This window comes from Myotis nattereri, assembly GCF_964212035.1.
Source record: "Myotis nattereri genome assembly, chromosome: 2".
NCBI classification, from domain to species: Eukaryota; Metazoa; Chordata; class Mammalia; order Chiroptera; family Vespertilionidae; genus Myotis; species Myotis nattereri.
Genome location: NC_138076.1, coordinates 105,969,947 through 105,995,299, shown reverse-complemented (window position 1 = coordinate 105,995,299; position 25,353 = coordinate 105,969,947). Strand labels below are relative to the sequence as shown.

The 25,353-nt window shown below is 40.9% G+C and overlaps 1 protein-coding gene and 1 pseudogene across 2 annotated transcripts in view; both read right to left on the bottom strand.

The window, feature by feature from the left end:
* Positions 1–1,594: 1,594 nt before the first annotated feature.
* SOHLH2 (spermatogenesis and oogenesis specific basic helix-loop-helix 2) overlaps positions 1,595–25,353 on the bottom strand; it is a gene marked incomplete at both ends in the record, with an annotated part of 138,370 nt that continues 114,611 nt past the window's right edge. The window contains 5 exons of the mRNA XM_081083924.1: positions 1,595–1,618; positions 9,231–9,494; positions 12,749–12,863; positions 13,495–13,586; positions 13,737–13,884. Coding sequence (XP_080940050.1) covers positions 1,595–1,618; positions 9,231–9,494; positions 12,749–12,863; positions 13,495–13,586; positions 13,737–13,884 — 643 coding nt within the window. The remainder of the gene's footprint in view (positions 1,619–9,230; positions 9,495–12,748; positions 12,864–13,494; positions 13,587–13,736; positions 13,885–25,353) is intronic.
* LOC308514399 (large ribosomal subunit protein eL42-like) lies at positions 5,719–6,122 on the bottom strand (annotated as a pseudogene). The gene has a single exon. The product of its transcript is annotated as a large ribosomal subunit protein eL42-like (transcript).

The window sequence follows — 25,353 nt, the reverse complement described above, 5'->3', positions numbered from 1 at the left end:
ACAGTACACGTGTAATTTCCCAGCTGTTTGAACTTTTATTTTCTGTGTTTCAGTACTGTCCTACAGACATTAAGTCTCTACTTACATGTATTTTTAGCGTTTCATACACATTCCTATACATTTCCAGGGTCTACCATTGTGAACTGTAAGAGTTTTAACCTCATTCACATAGTGTTCTAAGCAATATGGACTTGAAATCTAAGAGTTTTAATTACTTTCCATAAAAAAAGCCAACTCAATAACTCAGAATTATGAATGTAAACAGTACACTCATAATTTCCCAGCTGTTTGAACTTGAATTCTGTGTTGCAGTACTGCCCTACAGATATTAAGGCTCTATTTACTTTTAATCCAAGTGTTTCATATACATTTCTAGACAATTCCAGGGTCTATAATTGTGCGTTATAAGAGTTTTAACCACATTCAGATAGTTTTCTGAGCTCTATAAACGTGAATTCTTAAGGGTTTTAAGCATTTTTCTTATAAAAGGCCAACTCACTTAACCGGAAGTATAACTGTAAACAGTATACTTGTAACTTCACAGCTGTTTGAACTTGAATTCTCAGTGTTTCAGTAATGCCCTACAGACATTAAGTCTCTATTTACATGTATTTTTAGCGTTTCATAGACATTCCTATACAATTCCAGGGTCTACCATTGTGAACTCTAAGAGTTTTAACCTCATTCACACAGTCTTTTTCACACAAAATTAAATTCCCTACATAGTACTGCTAAAAGTGGAAACACGTATTTATTAAACAAATCAAAAATGGGTTACCATTTTCAGTGTCTAAACTGAATATTTAATTATAAAACATATTAAGCATAAGAACATTTCAAGGAAATATGAAACAAAAACATTTCTCCCTTATTTTCAATAGCCTTTTCTAATGCCAAATAGAGAGGAGGAAATTGAAAACAAACAACAACAACAACAAAAATACTTGCTGATGTGTAATAAAAGATTCTAAGAAAAAAATTACCTATTATTATTTCATCCAAGGGATTATGAGATGCAAAAACAAACACATCAATTTACTAAATAGTCTAGTGGGAAGGTAAACACCTCTCTCAAACTATGATATCTTAGTGAATGGTGAATAACAAAGGAAACTCTCTAAATATCAAATCTACCAAAAACAAACAAACAAACAAAAAACAAAACAAACACACACCTAGAAATAAGTGACAATAATTCAGTAAAACTAGAAATAATCAACTTGCTATATGTGTGTCTTCAGTAACACCAGTATCCATGCACCTCCCCAATCATATCACTTTATCAAGTTTACGTGGATCTTCTTTATAGTATACTAGTTTCATAAAATGTGGAATATTTTTTGAGGAGAAAAACAGTGTAGGTCATCTAGGCCATTTGTTCTTGTAACTCTCTGGGTAAGGGAAAGCATATGGCTAGCACTTTTGCTGCCATTTTTATATCTGCAGAAACTTTTAGCACATTTATGGGAAGACATACAATGCACTCTTGAAATTAGGTCTTTGGATGTAGCTTTCAAGATCATTCTTTGTTCCATTCTTCCTGGGTGATCAAATTGCACCCAAAAGGTGGTCTAGAATGTGAATTTCAAACATGCTATTGATAGGCCCAGAATTGTTGCTGTAAAGGGGGAAAAAAGACCCACATTAATTGAATCCTGGCTTGTTCTTACTCATAATTCATAAATATGTTTTCTATGTCCTACCTAAAGCAATATGAATTGATTTTTAAAACCATGTGAAATATTCTGATGCATAATCCCACAGGTTTTAAACTATGTATTACTTACTATTATTAAAATTAAATTTTTCTTACAACAAAAACTACATTCAGTAAGTATAGGTCAACAATAAAACAATAATGTTGCAACCCTTTTTTCATTTACTCTGGTTTTCCTGTTGGTACACTGATGACCATTAGCCAGAGTATTATATTTGCAGATACTTCATATGTTAAAATTTCTTTATAATTCTCTGGATATGTTTCTCATAAACTTTTTGGCAAGGTCACTATGATTTCCATTTCATAGATGTCATTTGGAAATAATAATAGTACTTACCTCAAAGGATTTTTTCCGTCATTAAATCATATATATTAAGGACATAAAGTATTTGACAAATTAATTATTGAGCACTCAAAATATGATGGCTATTATTATTATGCAAAAGTATTAGCAACTATTTTAAGGTTATCAGAAGTACATTTAAAATTTTATCTTTATTGTTGTAAATATTACAGATGTCCATTTTTAACCCCATTGGCCTCCTCCACCCTGCACACCCCCATCCAGGCGTTCACCAAACTATTGTCTGTGTCCATGGGCTATGCATACAATTTGTTTAATCTCTCCCCACTTACCCGCCCAACTGTGTCTTCCCTCTGAGATTAATCAGTCTGTTCCATGCTTCTATGCCACTGGACCTATTTGGTCCATAAATTTATTTTATTAGATTCCACATATGAGATCATGAGATACTTGTCTTTCTCTGACTGGCTTATTTCACTTAACATAATACTCTCCAGATCCCTTAATGCTGTCTCAAAGGGTAAGAGATTCTTTTTTTTTTTTTTTTTTACTGCTGCATAGTATTCCATGGTATAAATGTACCATTATTTTTTAAAAAAATATATTTTATTGATATTTTACAGAGAGGAAGGGAGAGGGATAGAGAGTTAGAAACATCGATGAGAGAGAAACATCAATCAGCTGCCTCCTGCACACTCCCCACTGGGGATGTGCCTGCAACCAAGGTACATGCCCTTGACCAGAATCGAACCTGGGACCCTTGAGTCCGCAGGCTGACGTTCCATTCACTGAGCCAAACTGGTCAGGGCTACCATTGTTTTTTTATCCACTCATCTACTGATGGGCACATGGGCTGTTTCCAGATCCTAGCTATTGTAAATTGTGCTGCTATGAATATACCAGTAGGTGTGCATACTTTCTTTCTGATTGGCATTTTTGGTTTCTTGGGATATATTCCTAGAAGTGGGTCAAATGGTAGTTCCATTTTTAATTTTTTGAGGTAACTCCATACTGCTTTCTACAGTAGCTGCACCAATCTGCATTCTCTCCAACAGTGTTCAAGGGTTCCTTTTTCTCCATGACCTCACCAGCGCTTGTCATTTTTTGGTTTATTGATGACAGCCACTCTGATAGGTATGAGCTGATACCTCATTGTTTTAATTTGCATCTCTCTAGCAATTAGTGACATTGAGCATTTTTTCATATGTATCTGGATGTCCACTTTGGAAAAGTGTCTGTTCAGGCCCTTTCCCATTTTTAAATGGATTGTTTGTCTTCCTTTTCTTAAGTTGTATGAGTTCCTTATATATTTTGGAGATTAATCCTTTATCAGATGTATCATTGCCAAATATGTTCTTCCATAAAGTGGCCCCCCTTTTCATTTTGCTGATTGTTTCTTTTGCTGTGCAGAAGCTTTTTACTATGATGTAGTCCCATTTGTTTATTTTCTCCTTAGTTTCCTTTGCCCTTGGAGATATATTGGTAAACATTACTATGAGAGTTGTCTGATATTTTGTTACCTACATTTTTTTCCTAGGATTGTTATGGTTTCACAAAGTACATTTAAGTCTTTTATTCATTTTGAGTTTATTCTTGTGTATGTTGTAAGTTGATGGGCTAGTTTCAATTTTTTGCATGTATCTGTCCAATTTCCAACACCATTTATTGAAGAGACAGTCTTGACTCCATGGTATGCTATTGCCTCCTTTGTCAAATATTAATTGAGCATAATGGCTTGGGCTGATTTCTGGGGTCTCTGTTCTTTTCCACTGACTTATATGCCTGTTCTTGTGCCAGTACCAGGCTGTTTTGATTACAGTGGCTTTGCAGTATAACTTGATATTTGGTATTGTGATCCCCCCAACTTTGTGCTTATTTCTCAAGATTTTTGTGGCTATTTGGGATCTTTTATGGTTCCATATAAATTTTTAGAGCATTTGTTCTAGATCTGTGAAATATGCCATTGACATTTTAATAGGGATTGCATTGAATCTGTAGATTGCCTTGGGTAGTATGCACATTTTAATAATGTTAATTCTGGCCCTGACCAGTTTTCTCAGTGGATAGAGTGTCAGCTTGCGGACTAAAGGGTCCCGGGTTCGATTCCGGTCAAGGGCATGTACCTTGGTTGTGGGCACATCCCCAGTGGGGGGTGTGCAGGAGGCAGCTGATCGATGTTTTTTCTCTCATCAATGTTTCTGACTCTCTATCCCTCTCCCTTCCTCTCTGTAAAAAATCAATAGAATATATTTAAAATAAAAATAATGTTAATTCTACCAATCCATGAACACACTATATCTTCCTCTATATATTTTTTCAATATCTTGTACTTTTCTGAGTAAAAGTCTTTTAACTCCTTGGTTAACTTTATTCCTAAGTATCTTAATTTTTTACTGTAACGGTAAAAGGGATTGTTTAGTTTGTTTAGTTTTTCTTCCTGAAATTTCATTATTGGTGTACTAGAGGCCCGGTGCATGATATTCGTGCACAGGTAGGGTCCCTAGGTCTGGCTGGTGATCAGGGCCTATCTGTGGGGCAACTGGTGGGGCAATTGGGGGCCCCTGCTGGCACACCTTGGCCAGCCTGGTGCCAACCACTCACCAGCCATGTCCCCCCGCCGCAGCCACCGGTCACCTCCCTCTGTGGGAGGCGACAGGCGGGGTGATCGGGAGGTGGTGCCACCCGCTCTCCATCCGGCTCCACCCCTTGATTGCCCCGCCACCGCTGCTGGTTGCCTCCCTCTGCAGGGCAACTGGCGGGATGATCAGGGGGCCCCAGCTGGCACCCGCCTTGGCTGACCTGGAGCCTGCCAGCTGGGGGCAGCTCCGGCATTGAGTGCTGCCTCCTGGTGGTCAGTGCACATCACAGTGACCAGTCGTTCCACTGGTCATTCCACCGTTTGATCAATTTGCATATTAGGCTTTTATTTATTATATCAGAGGCCCGGTGCATGAATTTCCTGCATGGAGCAGGGGGGTCCCTCAGCCCAGTCTGCACCCTCTCCAATTGGGGACCTCTTGGGGGATGTTTGACTGCCAGTTTAGGCCCGATGTCCGACTGCCAGTTTAGGCCCGATGCCTGTGGGATCAGGCCTAAACAGGCAGCCAGACATCCCTCTCCCAATCTGGGACTGCTGACTCCTAGCTGCTCACCTGTGTGCCTGCCTGATTGCTCCTAAGTGCCCTCTCCTGCTGGGCTGATCTCGCCACCAACTGCCCACCTCTCCTGGCCAATTTGGTTCTGATTTGTCGGTTTCAATGCCAGTCAGCATCAAAAGCTCTGCCTGCTAGGCAGCCATTGGCTCCCCACAGCACCCGGATTTGGTTCTGCTTGGTAGGTTTCTTTTCTTTTCTTTCTTTCTTTCTTTCTTTTCTTTCTTTCTTCCTTTCTTTCTTTCTTTCTTTCTTTCTTTCTTTCTCTCTCTCTCTCTCTCTCTCTCTCTCTCTCTCTCTCTCTTTCTTTCTTTCTTTCTTTCTTTCTTTCTTTCTTTCCTTCCTTCCTTCTTTCCTTCCTTCTTTCCTTCCTTCCTTCCTTCCTTCCTTCCTTCCTTCTTCCTTCCTTCCTTCCTTCCTTCCTTCCTTCCTTCCTTCCTTCCTTCCTTCCTTCCTTTCTTTCTTTCTTTCTTTCTTTCTTTCTTTCTTTCTTTTTTGAACATACCATGATTTTATTGTCTTATAATCAAACAATATGAAGCTTAGAACTGGATCACTTGGCCCTTTCTCTTCTTATCTCCTCCCAATTCAAAATGCTTGCATCTCTTAATAGCCAGCATTCTCTTAGATCTGCAGTTAGGCTCAACGCATTCAAGCCTCAGCACAATATTCTTTGTAGTTATAGCCTTTTTTCAGAAAATCGGCTTAGTCTGCCTACCATATCCACTTTGCTTTCTGTCATAACGCCGCTTTTCCTGTGCATACAGAGAATCCTTGCCCTTCTTATACTGTGTTACTTTGTGGGGTTGATGCTTGCCACACTTCTTACAGAAAGTTCGGTGGGTTTTAAGAATGTTCACCATGCCTGAGAGAGCTATAAACAGGGAAAAAATGATTGGTCGGTTTCTATGCCAGTCAGCATCAAAACCTCTGCCTCCTAGGCAGCCATTGGCTCCCCACAGCACCCAGATTTGGTTCTGATTGGTCGGTTTTTATGCCAGTCAGCATCAGAAGCTCCACCTCCTAAGCAGCCATTGGCTCCCCACAGCACCCAGATTTGGTTCTGATTGGTCGGTTCCTATGCCAGTCAGCATATCCAGGCCTATCTGTGGGCTTGATCAGAGCAGCAGGGCTGAACAGCAGCCCCCCCAGAGGCCAGGAGAGAGAGAAAAGCCCAGCTGCTGGCGAAGCTCAGAAAGAAAGAGGGAGAGAAAGAAAGAGGCAAGTACTGATCAACAGCTGCCACTGAGACTGGGAATCAGACCCTGCCTCTCTCTGGGTCTCAGCCCCTTGGGCAGTCAGTGCTGGGTCACCATGGCAACCCAGTGCTGACTGAAGGATTTCAGGCTTGGTCAGCCTTGGGTAGTGATCAGTGGTTAAAACCCTGGCCTTTTATATATTAGGATAGGATTTTTAAAAAGCCAATTTTTGAGTGTTCATTATGTATCCTGATACATTGCTAAATAACTTTATTAAATCTAGTAGTTTTTTGGTGGAGTCCTTAGGTTTTTCAATGTATATGTCATCTGTGAATAATGAGTTTTACTTCTTTCCAATTTGGATGCCTTTTTTGTTTCTTCTTGTCTGATCACTGTGGCTAGAACTTCCAGTACTATGTTGAATAAGAGTGGTGAAAGCAGACATCCCTGTCTTGTTCCTGTTCTTAGGGGAAATGGTTTTAGTTTTTGCCCATTGAGTATGATGTTGGCTGTAGGTTTGTCATATAAGGCTTTTATTATGTTGAGGTATGATCCCTCTATTCCCACTTTGCTGAGATTTTTTATTAAGAAAGGGTGTTGGACTTTGTCAAATGCCCTTTCTGCATCAATCGATATGATTATGTGATTTTTGTCTCTCAACTTGTTTATGTGATGTATCACGTTTATTGATTTGTGGATATTGTACCAGCCTTGCATTCCTGGAATAAATCCCACTTGGTCATGGTGTATGATCTTTCTAATGTAATGCTGGATCCGATTTGCTAGAATTTTGTTGAGGATTTTAGCATCTGTGTCAGGGGTGGGCAAACTTTTTGACTCGAGGGCCACAATGCGTTCTTAAACTGGACCAGAGGGCCGGAACAAAAGCAAGGATGGAGTGTTTGTATGAACTAATATAAATTCAAAGTAAACATCATTACATAAAAGGGTACGGTCTTTTTTTTTATTTTAGTTTTATTCATTTCAAACGGGCCGGATCTGGCCCGCAGGCCATAGTTTGCCCACGGCTGATCTATGTTCATCAGGGATATTGGCCTGTAATTCTCTTTCTTTGTGGTATCTTTATCTTGCAATTCTCTAGTCTGCTGTTGGATCTCTGTATAATATTCTTTATTTCAGTCAGTGTATGCTTAATTTCTATTTGGTTCTTTTTCATAACCTCGAGGGTCTCACTAGATTTATTGAGGGTCTCACTAAATTTATCGGCGGTTTCTAGAAAATTCTTGAAAAACCTTATAACTGTGGTTTTGAACTCTATATCCAGTAGTTTGCTTTCTTCCATTTCTGCCATTCATGACCTGTTCTTTGTCTTCGCATTTTGGCTGCTTCCCTGTGTTGATAGGGTGGCTTTCTGTGCTAGGTGTCCTATAGGGCCTAGTAGCGCAGCCTCCCCAATTACCTGAGGTGGACACTCTTGGTATACCCCTTTGTGGGCTGTGTGCACAGTCTTGTAGTTAAGCCTTGATTGTAGTTGGTATCACTGGGAGGAATTGACCTCCAGGCCAATTGGCTATGAGAATCAGCTGTGTCTATGGTGGGAGAACTTCTGTGCTGGAGACACCCTTCTGGGGCAAGACTTGCTTCAGTGGGGCTTTGGTGCCCCCTGAGTCTGCCCCATGAGTGTATCCCTTATGGATCTGAGGAGTTGTAATCTGGATGATCCCACTCTGACCACTGGGTATACTGGCACTTGGATCTCTAAGGAGGTGCTAATTTAGCCTCTGCCTGAGGCTACCCAGCAGGAGCTATGGAGAAATCTGCAGATTCCTCTTCTTTGTTTGGGATTTGGAGGTGCCCAGATGAGGCCCAGCTGTGAAGCAATGCAAGCTGCTGTGGGGCCTTGGGCCTTCTCTTGGAAGTTCTGGGTCTGTCTGGCCCAGCTGCAGTTTGTTAGGTAATTTTAGATAGCAAAGGGCCAGGTTATTCATATGCAAAAGCCTCTGCGCACAGCTTGGGTGGAGCAGGGTCTCAGGGAATCAACAGGGTGGAGCAAACAGCTATGGCTGATCCTCAGTCCTGCCCTAAGAGGCCCCGGGTCTCAGTGTCCCACAGTAATCGCTGCAAGCACCTCTGAGAGAAAGCCGCCCTCGACTTCCGCCCGATGCCAGACAGTCCGGTTTCTCCCTGTATGAGTCTGGGTCCCCAGAGACTAGCCCGGAACTGGAGTTCAGAGCGGGAGCGTGTGTCTCCCTCCCAATTGAAAAAGACAACCACGTCCTCAGTTGCCAGCCCTTTCCGCATGCGCCTCTGTACCTCTGCACTTTACTTCTGCATCTCCTCTGAGTCTCAGTGTGCTTTTCTCTTTCCTTCTAGTTGTAGAATTTCCACTCAGCCAGCCTTCCTGTGATTCTGGATGGTGTCCATTTTGTCTTTTGTAGTTTTGAAGTGGTTGTGCGAGGCAGCAATTTCAGGTGTTTACCTATGCTGCCATCTTGGTTTCCTCTAATTCCCTTTTAATGTGCACGAATTTCATGCACTGGATCACTAGTGTTTTCATATCACGTGATGGCTAGCAGTCTAAGAACCTGCTGAGTGTGAGGCTATAACATGGTATGTGGTATTATGGAAGTAGGGGGGAAGAAGGGAAGGGCTCTAGAGAAACTCAGGTTCTGTCTGGTTACTAATGGTCAAACCAGCAGATCCACATCCAGATTCACTGGCTCTGGATATGTAGATAGCAGTCCTGTAGCACATGGATCAAGGGCTGGGTTAACTACACCTGGTCTGAAGCCTAAGTGATTTCTGACTAGAGTATTCACAGCAGATTGCAAATCAAGGCCCTTGCTGGCTGGAATGACAAAGTCCAATCTGATTAAAGACCCCAGAAGACTTACCAGGCAGTTGGGATGTGTTGTGCATGTCTGGCCCAACACAGAATTGCATTCCTGAGGAAGAAACTTTGAGACTTTGGGCACAGCTGATGGAAAATGAACTGAAATGTTCTGATTTGTTACGGCAACTGCATCATAGGAAGGGATGACTGTAGAATAGTAATTGACAGCATGGAAGGAATTAAGAAAGAGAGCTGTGCTGGGAACTTCAGTTTTATACACATCACGAATAGCATTCTCTGAAGTGGAGCTAGACTGACCTTTAATAAAAAGGAAAACAAATAACTATCAGTATACACAACTCTGTAACTCTGAACTACTGTATTTGAGACAAATTGTCCTCTATATACAATTTTCTCACACATTTCAAACTTATACTACTGCTACACTTAAATTCTGTTGAAAAAACAAAGTGAACATTTTTGTAGCAATGTTTAATGCAATAAATACACTATAAATTAGTGTTCATATGTCATTAAAAGAGATTTTAGAGAAGCATCAGATCTCTGTGCTTTTGGGTGTATTTTTGTGTGTGCATTTTTGTGTTTGCATGTTGCTACCATCATAATAAAAACTGTGACCATCTCTATGAAGCAAGGAAGAATGTTGGGAAGAACTCCATTCAGCCATGAATAAAATTTTCTATCAGTGAAGTGGGTTATATCATTACATATCTATACTCTGTACAGTATCTAGAAGGCAGAAAAATATTTAAAAATATATAATGATTGTTAACAATATACTCAAATCCCTCTGTGAATTCCTATTTATTTTTTTCTGGAAAGTAATAATAGTAAAAGTAAAGTAATTTTATCTCTACTTTAAATACAAATGTATCTGGAATATTTGTGAATATTTGCATTTCAGCAAATGGATACACTGATTGATGGAAAAGTATAAGTAAAGGCAACCTAATGAAGTCTAAACACTGAACCAGATCAGCACTTTTGTGTCACAGGACAGACTTTAGCACAGAAATCTGGTAACACCAGGTAGTTGTTTAACTTCTCCAGCCTTCAATTTACTGATGTAAGTGATGAAAGTGAAATCTGAAGAATTTAAGTGATTTCAACTTAAATCGGAACAGATCCTCTTTCAAAAACAAATTAGCTCATGCATTCCTTGCTATACATGTGCTCACATCTCAAACTCATTCCTTACAGACTTCTAGGAATCTGGCCCAAGGAAAAGACCAAAACATGGAAACATCATATGTGGGGACATACTATTTCCTATTATATAATATATAATATATTGTTATATTACATATATATCAACATAAAACTGGAAACACTAAATATAGCAATTGGAGGATGGCTAAGAAAATTATTTTATAAATCATTTGATAAACTAGTAAAATAAAACGATGATGAGGACTGCATAGTAAAGAATTAAACTATATATGGCATGATATTAAGTAGCAAAAGCAGAAGATAAAATTGAACATCCAATATGATTGCTAATGTAAAAAAAATACATAAAAAAGACTGAAAGAAAAGACATTTAAAAAAAGTTATTATCTTTGTTGGGCTAGTAAAGGACTAATATTGCTTTTCAAATAAAAGAAAGTGTATCTAAATAAAATTAAAATAGGGGTTTAGACTCAATGACCTTCAAGCTCTCCTCCATTCTAAACATACCACAGCCTATGGTCCTAGTGTGTCTGTGTTGTCCCAAGAACAGCTGGTTAAGATGAAGCAATACAAGAGATGCTGCGGCACATAAAAGCCTGAACTCACTACCTCAGAAAGAGTATTTCAGAGTTTCTGCAGAATATAAATAGTGAGAATGCAGAAGTAAGAATGTATGTATAAGAAATAACATTGATAGGCATATGCCTGTGGCCTGATCTCTATATGATTTAATCCAGGCTGACTTCATCATTCAGTGTGACATTCAGACAGCTACTTCCAGTAGATTATCCATGGTTCATGGCTACTCTTTTTCTATTCACCTCCACTCTCCTTAAGTTATGAGAAAAGTCTAAATTGACTTTTCTCTGAGACTGACTTGATTATATGAAAAAGGAGGGCTACCTTCTATTTTTGGCCCCTTTTCTCCTTCGATGTTAGATGCCACTCCTAGTAACCTTGTTGGTGCCCCTGACTTCCACTATATCCCCACAATATGCACAGTATCTCTGTAACAGCATTTCAGTTACTAGAGGAATTACATTTTGCTATTGTGAGCTCTGTAAGAAAAAGAACTGCATCTTGTTCATTCTTGTGTCCCCATCCGTGAAGCAGGGACATTTGAGCTAGAACTGGGAGTTAACTAGGTAGAGTATGGGAAAGGCCACTCCCAGCACAGGGAAGGTTCTGAAGTGAGAGAGCAAAATCCCTTTGAGGAAGTCAGCAGAAGGATGACCTCAGACTAGGACATCAAGGAGATGGGTAGGGGTGTCTGTCATCCAGCATCTGACAGGCAGGTTAGGAGCACAACACTAAGGACTGGTTTCTCAAAGAAGAGTAACCCTGCAGGAATACTAAGTCACAAGCTGCTAGCTGTGTTCTTTAACTCTGGCTCTGTTTTGTTTTTTTTCCATCATCTTATTTCCACAAGTCCCTGAGCATGCCTAGACTATATAACACAAATAACAAAAATGCCTCATGGTGAGTAAATGTTTGTTTCACAGTGAATATGCATATGATATATGTTTCTTGAGCACCTACTGTGAGTTGCTCATTGCTCTAGGTCAGTGGTCGGCAAACTCATTAGTCAACAGAGCCAAATATCAACAGTACAACGATTGAAATTTCTTTTGAGAGCCAAATTTTTTAAACTTAAACTATATAGATAGGTACATTGTTATTAACTTAATTAGGGTACTCCTAAGGCTTAGGAAGAGCACACTCAAGGGGCCAAAGAGCCGCATGTGGCTCATGAGCTGCAGTTTGCCGACCACGGCCTAGGTATTAGAAATACAGCAATGAACAAAACAGGCAAAAAAATCCCTATCTTTGTGGAGTTGATATTCTAGTGGGATGAAATGGGCTATAAACAAAGTATGCAAGTAAAGAATACTAGAAGGTGATAAGTGCTGAGTAAGAAAATATGGTGGAGAAAGTGGATAAAGAACCCCACACTAGATGTGATGCTGGGAAGGAGCATCCATTTTAGTTGCATTCCCTGAGAAGGTGGCAAAGACATGAAAAAGTAAATAAATTAATGTATTAAATGCTCAGTACCTAGTATTGAATTAATACAAATACTTCCCTTCCCTTTAAATTCTACTCACATAATAAAATCACCAATGTGTTTCTCATATATCAGTAAGATGAGCTTTCTGATAATGATGGTCAATTTTGAGCCCCATTTTTGGATAACACTATTTAGGTGCCTGTGGCCAGTTTGTATACTTCAAGCAGACGACATCAGAATGACTCCTAGTGGAATCTCCCAGCCTCATTCCATTCCCTGGTTACAGCGTGACTGTATAGGAGCTGAGGGGTTCATGGGACATATATGCAGGCGCAAGCATATTACAATGACTCAGGGGTCAGGTGAAGCTGACCTCTCACAGTGCCATCCAAGGAGCCCCCTGAGGCAGGAACAGAATACACATTCAGGCACTTATTAGTCAGGAAACTGATTCCTCTCAGAGGTGAGTGTGTGCTTGCCAATACACTGTTTTCCCTTAAAAGGAGAGAAAAAAAAAAAAACTTTACACATTTCCCAAGGAAGGTAATATGAACATTGCTGAGTTAAATTGTTTTTCTATCATTCAAGTTATAAAAACCATAGCCAGAGTTTAAGCTATGGATTATTTAAATATAAGAACAAAATGTTGAATAGGACTCAGGATGATTCTTTAGGATGTGAAAGAATGACCTGCTTTTCCGCTATAGTTTTTCTTCATTTACCTATCCTAATTAATTTAAACAGCAAGCATCCCTTTGGCAGTCACATTGTGTACTAGCAATTTTTTAAGGAGTCCCAACTGATATAGGGACTCCTGTGACAAAGGAATGACTGCTAAAATCCATCATATCCTTACTCGATTGCCACAGTCACAACCATCACTACTGGTAAAGCCCCATTTTAAAATCCTCAGAAATAACAAAAGGAGTTTGAGGCAAATGATAAAAGAATCATGAGTCTAAGAATATTATATATTTTATCACTGTAATTAAATGATACATATTAGCAATGGGAAAAGTTCACTGATTCTTAATAAAGGCCTGACTGTTCACTATGATGGGTTCAGTGTCTGTCTACACTTCTAGCATTAGCATCAGAGGGAAATAAGCAAGAGCCCTTATCATACCTTTGTGCCATGATTATGCCTGGGAGGGATAGCTGGATGGGCATTTGTTGTTTCTTACAAAATCTCCTATTGCTCTGAAGTACTTCTGTAATCTAAAAAATAGAGGTAGAGATCTATTTAGAGATATTTTTTTCATATATACAAACACATATATTTCCAATGATAAAATTAGAAAGAAATAAAAATATAGCATTAAAACATTGTCTATAAGGATAACATTCAAGGGCTTGGAAGTTGAATACCTGGCCCATAGCAGCTGGAGGGATTTTCTTTAGGATATACTTCACATAATCAACTGTGGCCTCAAGAATTGAAGCCGCATCATTCTTTCTCCCCTTTATACTTGGCACCAGAGTACGCAGCTGCTCACAGCAATGCTTGATTCGCTCTCTAAGCAGGTAATGGTAACAAATAATGAATAATTAGTCTCATTTTCTTCCTGGGTTTGTTTGTAAAGGAACTGCCCCCTCCCTATTTAGTCTCCCTTTGAGAGAAAGGCCATGTTTCACAAGGCAGAAGCTTCATAACCCCTGGAATCAAAGCAACCCAGGGCACCTACAAATATTGCTGCAAAGTACAATGTCTGTGATGATGGCCACCCAGCTCCTTGCCCCAGGCCCACTGCAGTGTGCAGGATTCCAGACACCGGGGGAGTATAGCAGTCACCCCTCATCTGTAGTTTCACTTTCTGAGGTCTCAGTTACCTGCAGTCAACAACGGTCCAAAAATATTAGGTGGAAAATTTCAAAATTAATCAATTCATAAGTTTTAATTTGTGCACTGTTCTGAGTAGGATGATAAAATATCACACCATCCACTCTGGCCCATCTGGAATATTCTGAATCATCCCTTTGTTATGTGTATCATGATGCACATGCTCCCTGCCCATTAATTACTTAGTGGGTTGTCTCTGATTGGTTATGTAGGGTGAGAGACCACATTCACATAACTTATTATTATAGTACTAGAGGCCCAATGTACAAAATTCATGCAAGAGTAGGCCCTCCTTCCCCTGGCCCCTGGCACCAGCTTCCCCCTGGCACCCAGGACCTGGGCTTCCCTCTGGCTTCATCCAGAAGGTCGTCTGGTCTAATTAGCATATTACTCTTTTATTATTATAGATATTGTTATAATTGTTCTATTTTATTATTAGTTACTAGAGGCCGGTGCACAAAAATTTGTGCACTGGCGGTGGGAGGTGTCCCTCAGCCCCACTTGTGCCCTCTCACAGTCTGAGACCCCTCGGGAGATAATGACCTGCTGGCTTAGGCCCACTCCCGGGTGGCAGAGGGCAGGCCCAATCCCTAGGTGCAGCCCCTGGTCGGGCTCAGAGTGGGCCGATTGGGGGGTTGGGGCGCCGCCCCCGTCACACTCAAGGCAGGGTCAATGGGGAGGTTGCAGCACCACCCCCCGTCACACACACAGTAGGGCCGATAGGGGAGTTGGGGCACCGCCCCCTGTCACCTACAGAGCAGGGTGGATCAGGGAGTTGGGGCACCGCCCTGTCACCCGCAGAGCAGGGCCAATCAGGGGGTTGGGGCACTCCCCCCATCACACTCAGGGCAGGGCCGATGGGCTCCACCCTGTCACACACAGAGTAGGGCCCATGGGGGGGTTGGGGCGCCTTCCCCTGTCACAAACAGAGCGGGGAGGATAGGGAGGTTGTGGCCCCACCCCCTGTCACACACAGGGCAATCAGGGGGTTTGGACGCTACCCCCTGTCACACTGCTCCAGGGGCAAGGAGGCCTCGCAGTTCTGCTGATCCAAGTGCTGGGCGGCCTCGCAGCTCCGCTTGACACCGGGGCAGTGAGGCCTTGCTGCTCCGCTGATCCCGGTGCTGGGAGGCTCCGCTTTTCCCGGTGACAGGAGGCCTCGCGGCTTCGCTGATCCTGGTGCTGGGAGGCATATTAGCCTTTTACTATATAGGATAGAGGCCTGATGCACGGGTGGGGGCCAGCTGGTTTGCCCTGAAGGGTGTCCTGGATCAGGGTGGGGGTCCCGCTTGGGTGCCTGGCCAGCCTGGATGAGGGGATGATGGCTGTTTGCAGCTGGTCACACATCCTTCAGGGTGGGGGTCCCCACTGGGATGTCTGGCCAGTCTGGGTGAGGGCCTGAGGGCTGTTTTCAGGCTGGCGGGTGACTGAAGCTCCCAACCTCTCTTTTTCTTTTTTTTTTATTCTGGGATTTATTTACCTTCTATGGCTGTCACTGGAGCTGAGAGCTGGCTTTAGCTCTGAGGCTCGGCTCCAGCTCTGAGACCTCGGCTGCTGAAAGCAGGTATCTGGTTTGTTTGGCTTCTATAATTGAAACACTGTTGCAACTCCAGCTCAGCTGGCTGGCTGAAAGCATGGGGATTGTTTAGCTTCTATAATTACAACATTGTTTCTTAGAGTGCAAGCTCAGAGCCCAGCAGCGGCAGGCGGGGAACCTTGGCTTCCTCCTTCACTGGAGCAAGCAAGCCTCCTGTTTGCTTCAGCTGCCTGGCTGCTGGCCGCCATCTTGGTTTGCAGTTAATTTGCATATTACCCTGATTAGCCAATGGGAAGGGTAGCGAAGTTACGATTAATTACCATGTTTGTCTATTATTAGATAGGACTAGAGGCCTGGTGCATGAAATTCATGCAAAAGTAGGCCTTCCTTCCCCCAGCTGCCGGCACCAGCTTCCCTCTGGCACCTGGGACCTGGGCTTCCCTCGCAGCCTGGGCTTCATCCGGAAGGTCATCCTGAAGGACGTCTGGTCTAATTAGCCTATTACGCTTTTATTATTATAGATTGTTGTTAATCTCTTACTGTGCCTAATTTACAAATTAAACTTATCATATGTATGTATAAAAAAAACATAGTAGATATAGGGTTTGGTACTATTTGTGGTTTTAGGCATCCATTGGGAGTCTTGGAATGTATCCCCCATGGATGGGGGGACCACTGTATATATCCAACCTCCTCTGGAAATCTACAGGTGACTCTTCCCTCAGAAGAGAGAATCACACATTATATAAAGTAAATACTTTTGAAATTCACACTAAAAGCCTAGAAGACAAAGAGTAGTCAGAATATTCATGTCCCTGTGATTTGGGCCACATTTCCAACAATAGATCAATTAGCATCTTCTAAGCATGGGCTTTACATGTAACTTGGTGCTCTGAGCCAAAATCAGAAGTGATAGGTATGGACAGAACAAATAAACCAATACACGAATGAGAACATCCAGGCTAGTACCAGAAAAAAACTAATCTAAGTGTTTCATACTTCCTAAGGGAAATACATAGGAAATATAAATCTAAATTGATCTAAGGCTTTAATACCTTCATTCTTCCATGTGTTCAGTTAATAAACATTGTTCATAAACCTGGTTTGTGCTGAATACTGCCTTGATACATGTAATGTCAAGTGGTAGCTCTGCTAATTATTAGCTGAGACCATCAATAAATTACTTAATCTCTCTGAGTCTCAGAATGGCAATAGCCAGTAATATATAGCCAGTGATATAGAGTCAATGAATAACTAAAATATTCTAGATCAGTGGCTTTGAGGAGTTCTGAGGGTGTCTCAGTGACTATTCTGGGAAGAGAGGGATGGAAATGCCCACAATTTAACAATGTATACGAAGGGCTTTGAAAGTTTTCACACATTTTAACATGGTAGTTTCACTTATAAGGATCTAAAACATGGAACAAACTTTTGCTATCCATTATAGTAGTATGTCAGTAAAACATGAAAAAAATCTAAACATGCTATAATATAAGTGGATGCTTAAGTAAGCTACATTATACTAGTTCAGTTGAATATTATTTGGCAGTGGAAATGATATGTTATAAAGCTTATTGGGGAAAATAGGATGTTTGTATAAGATATAAGACAACATTTTAAATATAACCACAGCTATTAAAGCAAAAATAAAGCATAGAAAAAATACTAAAAGTAAAATCATCAATTAATAGTTATTTCTAGATGATTGGACTATGGAAAACATTATTTTTTCTTTTTATTTTCTATATTTTCTAAATATTTTTGCTGGGTATATGTCACTTTTATAATGCAAAATCATATTAAATGTTCTTCCAACATCTATTAGGAAAGTGTTCAAACATAAAGAAAGACTGAAAATCAGGCTGATGAAGCTCAAGAGAGGGCAGGGTAGGGAGCAAGAAATTAACCAAAGAATTTATATGCATATAATCATAACCCATGGACACAGACAATAGTGCAGTGGAGGCCTGGGTGGATGGTTGGGTAAGTGGTTTAGAAGAAGTCAATGGGGGAAAAGGGGAACATATATAATACTTTCAATAATAAAGACAAATTTAAAAAATTCTTAATACTTAAAAGTTGAAATAAGTAAGAATTTGTATAGGAAAACTTATATACTCACCACCTAGATTCTACAATGAACATTTAATGCCATTGTTTTACATAATTGTAAACTTCAGTTACTAACCCTTAAACATATCATTAGAGTTCAAATTATTCTATTTTTAGGTAAAAGTTACATAAAATAAAATACACACATCATAAGGATGCCATTCTATAAGTTTCAACAAATGCACAAAAGTAGATATCACAAACCCCAATTGACATTATCATACCTTCTGAAATTTTCCTGTGTGCATTCATGGGCAATCTCATCCTGAGTAAGAAGCAACCACATTCTTGATATTTTTCTATTCCACATTATTTTTTTCCTGTCCTTGAACTTCATATAAATAAAATCTTACAGCATGTGCACTTTCATGGATTTCTTTCACTTATAATGTTTTTGAAATTTATCCATGTGGCTGCTTATATCATTAGATTGTTCCTTTTTATTGAGTATTCCATGGTATAAATATGCCACAGCTTACTTATTCATTCTCTTATGGATGACTACTTTAGCTGTTTCCAGTTTTGGAACATTATAAATAAATCTGCTAGGTCATTCTATATATCATTTTGTAAATGTGTACTTTTATTTCTCTTGGGTAAATATCTAGAATAGAATTAATGATTTTACAAATTCATAAGAAACTGGCAGAACTTTTCTCAAAATAACATTATTTTACACACTCCCACCACCATCATTGTATGAGGTTTCCTGTTATTCCAGTCTTTGACATTTAATATTGTGAGTAGTTTTAATTTTAGTAGTTTGGCCTTTCTGAGGTATATGTGGTAGTATCTTATGCTTTAATTTGCATTTCCATGACAAATTATGTTGAGCATTTTTTCTGATGCTTGTTGGGCACTTGTATAGCTTCCTTTGTCAAGTGTCTCTTCAAATATTTTTCTATGTTTTAATTGGATTTCAGGTCTTTTTATAATTTAATATTAGGAGTTCCGTATATGTCCTTAATTACAGTCTGTTGTCAGTATACTTGTTTTGAAAATACTTTCCACAGTCTGTGGCTCATCTATTTATTTTTTAAGTGCTGTCTTTTGATAATAAAAGTTTTAAATTTTGATGAGACTAATTCATCTACTCTTTCTTTTATGGTTATTGCTTTCTGTGTCCTATGTAAGGCACAGCTGCCTACCCCCAGCTTGTGAAGATATTCTCCTATATTTTCTTCTAGAATTGTACTATCCAATTTAGCAGCTATTAGCAACATGATTATTTAAATATTAATTAATTAAAATTAAATAAAATTTAAAATTCATTTCCTAAGTTGCAACAGTCACATTTCAAATAATAACTACATGTAGCTAGCTGCTAACTTATTGAACAAAGCAGATATAGGCCATATCTAACACTGAAAAAAGTTCTATTGAACAGTACTATTATAGAAGATTTATAATTTTTCTTATAGTATAGCTCTGACTATGCTCCACCATGAATTGATTTTCATATTAATTCAAAAGTTCATTGTTTTTCCATATGGATATCCAATGGTTCCAACACTATTTATAGAAGACTTGTTTCTTAATTTGTTTGTTATAGTGATTTGTTGAAAATCAAATGACCGTAAATGTGCGGATTTAGTACTGGGCTATTGTGTTCCATTGATCTATCTGTTGACCTTTATGCTGGTAACATGGTACCACATGGATTATTATAGCTATACTAGAGGCCCGGTGCACAAAAATTTGTGCACTCGAGGGGGAGGGGGGGGCCCTCAGCCCGGCCTGTGCCCTCTCGCAGTCTGGGACCCCTCGGGAGATAACGACCTGCTGGCTTAGGCCTGCTCCCGGGTGGCAGAGGACAGGCCCAATCCCTAGGTGCAGCCCCTGGTCGGGCTCAGAGCAGGGCCGATTGGGGAGTTGGGGTGCTGCCCCCTGTCATGCACAGAGCAGGGAGATTGGGAGGTTGTGATGCCACCCTCAGTCACGATCAGGGTAGGGCCGATTGGGGGGTTGGGGCACCGTCCCCTGTCACACTCAAGGCAGGGCCGATGGGGAGGTTGCGGCGCCACCCTCGGTCATGCACAGAGCAGGGCCTATCAGGGGGTTGGGGCACTGCCCCCTGTCACTCACAGAGCAGGGCCCATCAGGGGGGTTGGGGCTCTGTACCCTATCACGCACAGAGCAGGGCCCATCAGGGGGTTGGGGCACCGCCCTCTATCACCCACAGAGCAGGGCCGATCAGGGGGTTGGGGCGCCGCCACTGTCATACTCAGGGCAGGGCCGATGGGGAGGTTATGGCTCTACCCCATCACACACAGAGCAGTGTCCGTGGGGCGGGGGGGGGGGGGTTGGGGAGCTCCCCTCTATCAGGCACAGAGCAGGGCTGATCAGGGGGTTGGGGCGCCTTCCCCTGTCATGAACAGAGCAGGTGGATAGGGAGGTTGTGGCCCTGCCCCCTGTCACACACAGAGCTGCAAGGCGATCATGGGGTTTGGGCGCTGACCCCTGTCACGCTTATCCTGGTGCTGGGGGGCCTCATAGCTCCGCTGATCCCGGTGCTGGGAGGCATATTACCCTTTTACTATATAGGGTAGATGCCTGGTGCATGGGTGGGGCCGGCTGGTTTGCCCTGAAGGGTGTCCTGGATCAGGGTGGGGGTCCCCACTGAGGTGCCTGGCCAGCCTGGGTGAGGGGATGATGGCTGTTTGCAGCTGGTCACACAATCCTTCAGGGTGGGGGTCCCCACTGGGGTGCCTGGCCAGTCTGGGTGAGGGGCTGAGGGCTGTTTTCAGGCTGAGGGTAACTGAAGCTCCCAACTGCTCCTTTTTTTCTTTTTTTCTTTTTTTTATTCTGGGCCAGCTTTAGCTTTGAGGCTTGGCTCCAGCTCTTAGGCCTCCGCGGCTGAAAGTAGGTTTCTGGCCTTTGCTTACAATGTTGCGAATCTGCTGGCTGAAGTCTGGTGGTATTTGTTACAGAGTTTCTTAAACTGCCCGCTCAGAGGCCTGCAGCGGCAGTTGGGGAATGTTGGTTTCCTCCGTCACTGAGGCAACCAAGCCTCATGTTAGTTTCAAGCTGCCTGGCTGCCAGCCACCATCTTGGCTGACAGTTAATTTGCATATCTCGCTGATTAGCCAATGAAAAGGGTAGCGGTCGTACGCCAATTACCATGTTTCTCTTTTATTAGTGTAGATACTTAGCCTTGAAATCATAATTTAAGTCCTCCAACTTTGTTGTACTTTTTCAAGATTGCTTTATCCTAAGTCCTTTTATCTTCTAAGTCTTTGTCATATATTTTAAAATCATATTGTCAATTTTTACCAAAACAAAAGCCTACTGGGATTATTATTATTATGATCCAAATAGTTACATTCCAATTTAGTGAGAACTGACATCTTTACAGTAATGAGTCTTTCAATTCACAATTATGATATAACACAAGATTTAGGTTTTCTTTAATTTCTCATAGCAATATTTAGAGTAATCAATGTACAGATATGTGCCTTTTGCATATTTGTTTTTACATATACTAAGCCTTTTTTACTCTACCATAAATGTCATTTTTTAATTTTCATTTTTCAATTGTTTGCTGCTAATATATAAAAATATAATTATTATTTTGCACATAGACCTTATATTCTACAACCTTGCTATATTCATATTTTAATTCTAGTAGTTGTTTTTTAGATGTCTTAGATCTTTATACATACATAAATAATTATTCCATCTATAAATAAAAGTTTTGTTTCTTCCTTCCTAATCTGTATGTCTTTTATTTCTTTTTCTTAGCTAATTATAATTGCTAGAAAAGCTTATTCAATGATGAATAGGAGTGATATGAATGGGCACCCTTACTTTCTTCCAGATCTTTTAAGGACAAATGGTCAAAATTACATCACTAAGTACAATGTTAGCTATAGGAGTTTTATAGATGCCCTTTAACAGATTAGGAAATGCTCTTCCCTATCTAATTTGCTGAAAAGTTATTTTTAATCTTGACAAGGTATTTAATGTTGCTAAATAATTTTCCAGAATCTGTTATCATATGGTTTTCCTCCTTTATTCTGTTTAATGTAGTGAATTTAATTGGGTTTTTAAAAATGTTATACCTGCCTTACTTTTCTAGGATAAACTCAGTGTGGTCATGACGGATTATGTCTCTACACACTACTTGATTTGATTTGTTAAAATTATGTTAAGCACCCTAGCCGGTTTGGCTCAGTGAATAGAGTGTCGGCCTGTGGACTGAAGGGTGCTGGGCTTGATTCCACTCAAGGGCACATGCCCAGTAGGTAGCATGCAAAAGCCAGCCAATCAATGATTCTCTCTCATCATTGACGTTTCTATCTCTCTCTCCCTCTTCCTTCCTCTCTGAAATCAATAAATGTCTCAGTTCATCAGGGATTCTTGTCGGTAATTTTCTTTTTTAATAATGTCTTTATCAGGATTATAGTTACACTGGCCTCATGAAATAGGTTAGAAAGTGTACCCTCTTCTTCGTCCTCCATTTTTTTCTAAGAATTTATTTAAGATTGATATTACTTCTTTAAATATTTAACATGTGGGCTTGGTGTTTTATCTTTGGTAAATTCAATATCTGTAATATATAGTGCTATTCATATTTTCTGCTTCATTTGATATTGGTTTTGATAAATTATGTTTAAGAATTTGTAATTTCATCAAAGTTATTGAATTTACTGGGATAAATTCAATCTTTTCATATTACAATATTTAGAGAATTTATAGTGATAATCCTTCCTTCATTCATGATATTGGTAAAATATATTTGAAAAATCAGACAGAGGCCGAAAACCAGGACTACAGGCTTTATTAGAGGAGAAGGATCTGCCAGGCTGTCTCGAAAGGGGAGAGCAGCAGCACGTGCAGGGGTGGGCACGCCTTTTGAGGGGCGGAATGGGAAGGAGTGGGGGGCTTAGTGTACTCGGCACACACTGATTGGTGGCTTACTGCATTGTCCATATAGGACAAGGGCTTAGGGTATTTGGCAGGTGCTGATGGGTGGTTCAATGTATAGTCCATTTAAGGTATATGGTTAGTCACTCAGGTATTTCCGGGCTGCAGGTTACGTCATACTCCGCCCACCAGTTGGGGGAAGGAAGGATCTATCAGTATTCATTCTCTCTCCTCACTTGCTTCTCTTCTCCCCTATTTAACCTTGGATTTTCTTTACTTTCCTTTTTCTACCTTCTTAAGATGGATCCTTTTTAGACCCTTTGCCTTTCCTAATACAAACATTTAAAACTATAGGGTTTTCCATAAGCTTTGCTTTAGCTGCAACTCACAAAGTTTGAAATATTATCCTAATATATAAAAACCCAGGGTCTATAACATCCAAAACGACCAAAAACTTGACCAACCGGAAGTCAGTCCTGCAGTCAGTCCTGGGTTGCCGTGGTGACCCAGCACTGACTGCTGCCACTGAGGGTGGGGTGACCCAACACTGACTACTGAGGGGTCTGTGGATCAGGCCTGGAGAGAGGCCTGGAGAGAGAAGCAGGGTCTGATCCATAGCCTCCATGGCAGCTGTTGATTAGCTCTTGCCTCTCTCTTTCTCTCTGGGCCTGGCCAGCAGTTATGTCTCTCTTTCTCTCCGGGCCTCTGCGGGGGGCTGCTGATCAGCCCCACCTCTCTGATCAGGCCCAGGGATAGGCCTGGAGACACTGACTGGCATAGAAACCAATCAATCAGAACCTAATCTGGGTGAACTGTGAAGGCAGAACCTAAGGTGGAGACTGAGGAGGGGTTTTAAGGGCAACAGCTGTTTGGTGTAAGGTATAAGAAAGCAGTTCAATTTTTTAATGACCAGTTTGGCAGTATAGTGCATATGGCTGGCTATCAGTCCAGATATAGGGATTATGTATTTTTGTCTGCCAAGAGCATCTCCTCCTGCTGAAAAGGCTTCCCTCCCCACCCCCATTTAAGCAATCCTATCCTATATAATCTATCTATACTAATAATTTATACTAATAAAAGGGTAATATGCTATTTAGACCAGGTTAACAGTCCATCTTCTGGATGTCCAACTTCCTTCCGGACAAAGCCATGGTGGTGGGGGCTGAGGCAGAGGCAGTTAGGGGCAATCAGGCCAGCAAGGGAGAGCAGTTAAGGGCGAGATCAGGCCAGCAGGGGAGGGCCATTGAGGGCAAGACCAGGCCAGCAGGGAAGGGCAGTTGGGGGCAAGCAGGAGGGCAGAGGAGGGCAGTTGGGGGCGAGACCAGGCTGGCAGGGGAGGGCAGTTGGGGGCAACCAGGCCAGCAGAGGAGGGCAGTTGGGGGCAAGACCAGGCCAGCAGCGGAGGGCTGTTGGGGGCAAGATCAGGCCAGCAGGGGAGGGCAGTTGGGGGCAACCAGGCCAGCAGAGGAGGGCAGTTGGGGGTGAGATAAGGCTGGCAGGGGAGAGCAGTTAGGGGTGATCAGGCAGGCAGGCAGAGGCAGTTAGGGGTGATCAGGCAGGCAGAGGGGTTAGGGGCAATCAGGTAGGCAGGCAGAAGCAGTTAGGGGCGATCAGGCAGGCAGGTAGGTGAGCAGTAAGGAGCCAGCGGTCCCAGATTGCGAGAGGGATGTCCGATTGGAGACGGTGCAGGCTGGGCTGAGGGAACCCCCACCCCGTGCATGAATTTCGTGCACCAGGCCACTAGTATTATCATAATCTTTCATTTGAAATATTTTCTAATTTTTCTTGTGATTATTTTCTTTTACCCATGGATTACTTAGAAGAGTATTTTTTAATTTCTAAATATTTGAGGTTTTCCTTTATATCTAATTCTTATTGATTTCTAATTTAATTTCACTGTAGTCAGGGAACACTTTCCTTGAGAATTCAAATATCTTAAATGTATTAAAATGTATTATATTCCCCAGCATGCAGTTTATCTAAGTGAATGTACCATGTGCCTTTGAAAAGAATGTGCATTCTGTTACAATGATAGTATATAATGTTCCATAAAAATATATTATATCAAGGTAGGCAATAGTGTTCACATCTTCTATATCTTATATTTTTTTGCTAACTGTTGTATCAATTGTTTAATTTTTAACACTGCTCATAGATATTTGTTTCTTTAATTCTATGAATTATTCTTTGAAATACTTTGAAGTTTTGTTATAGTCACATACTATTTGTGATTGTTATATCATCTGATAAGTTAATATTTTCATCAGTATAAAATGTCACTCTACCTCAAGTGATAGCTTTTGTTGAAATCTACCTTATTTGGTATTAACATAGGCAGTCTGGTCTTCTTATACTTCCTGCTTCTTATACTTCCTGCTTTACCTTACTGTGCCTTTATATTTGAAATTTGTCTCTTACAGATAGTAGATATTGATCTTATTTGTTTGTTTTTATCCATTCCAATAATCTATACCTGTTAGATATAGTTAAGTAAAGGTACACCATTTTACTTTTTATTTCCTGTAGTTTCTTTTGGCTTTTCTTTTATTTTGTTTTTCCTTTCCTGACATCCTTTAGAATAATTTTTCAAATGCAATTATAATTTTCCTATGGGACTAGTAACTATGCAT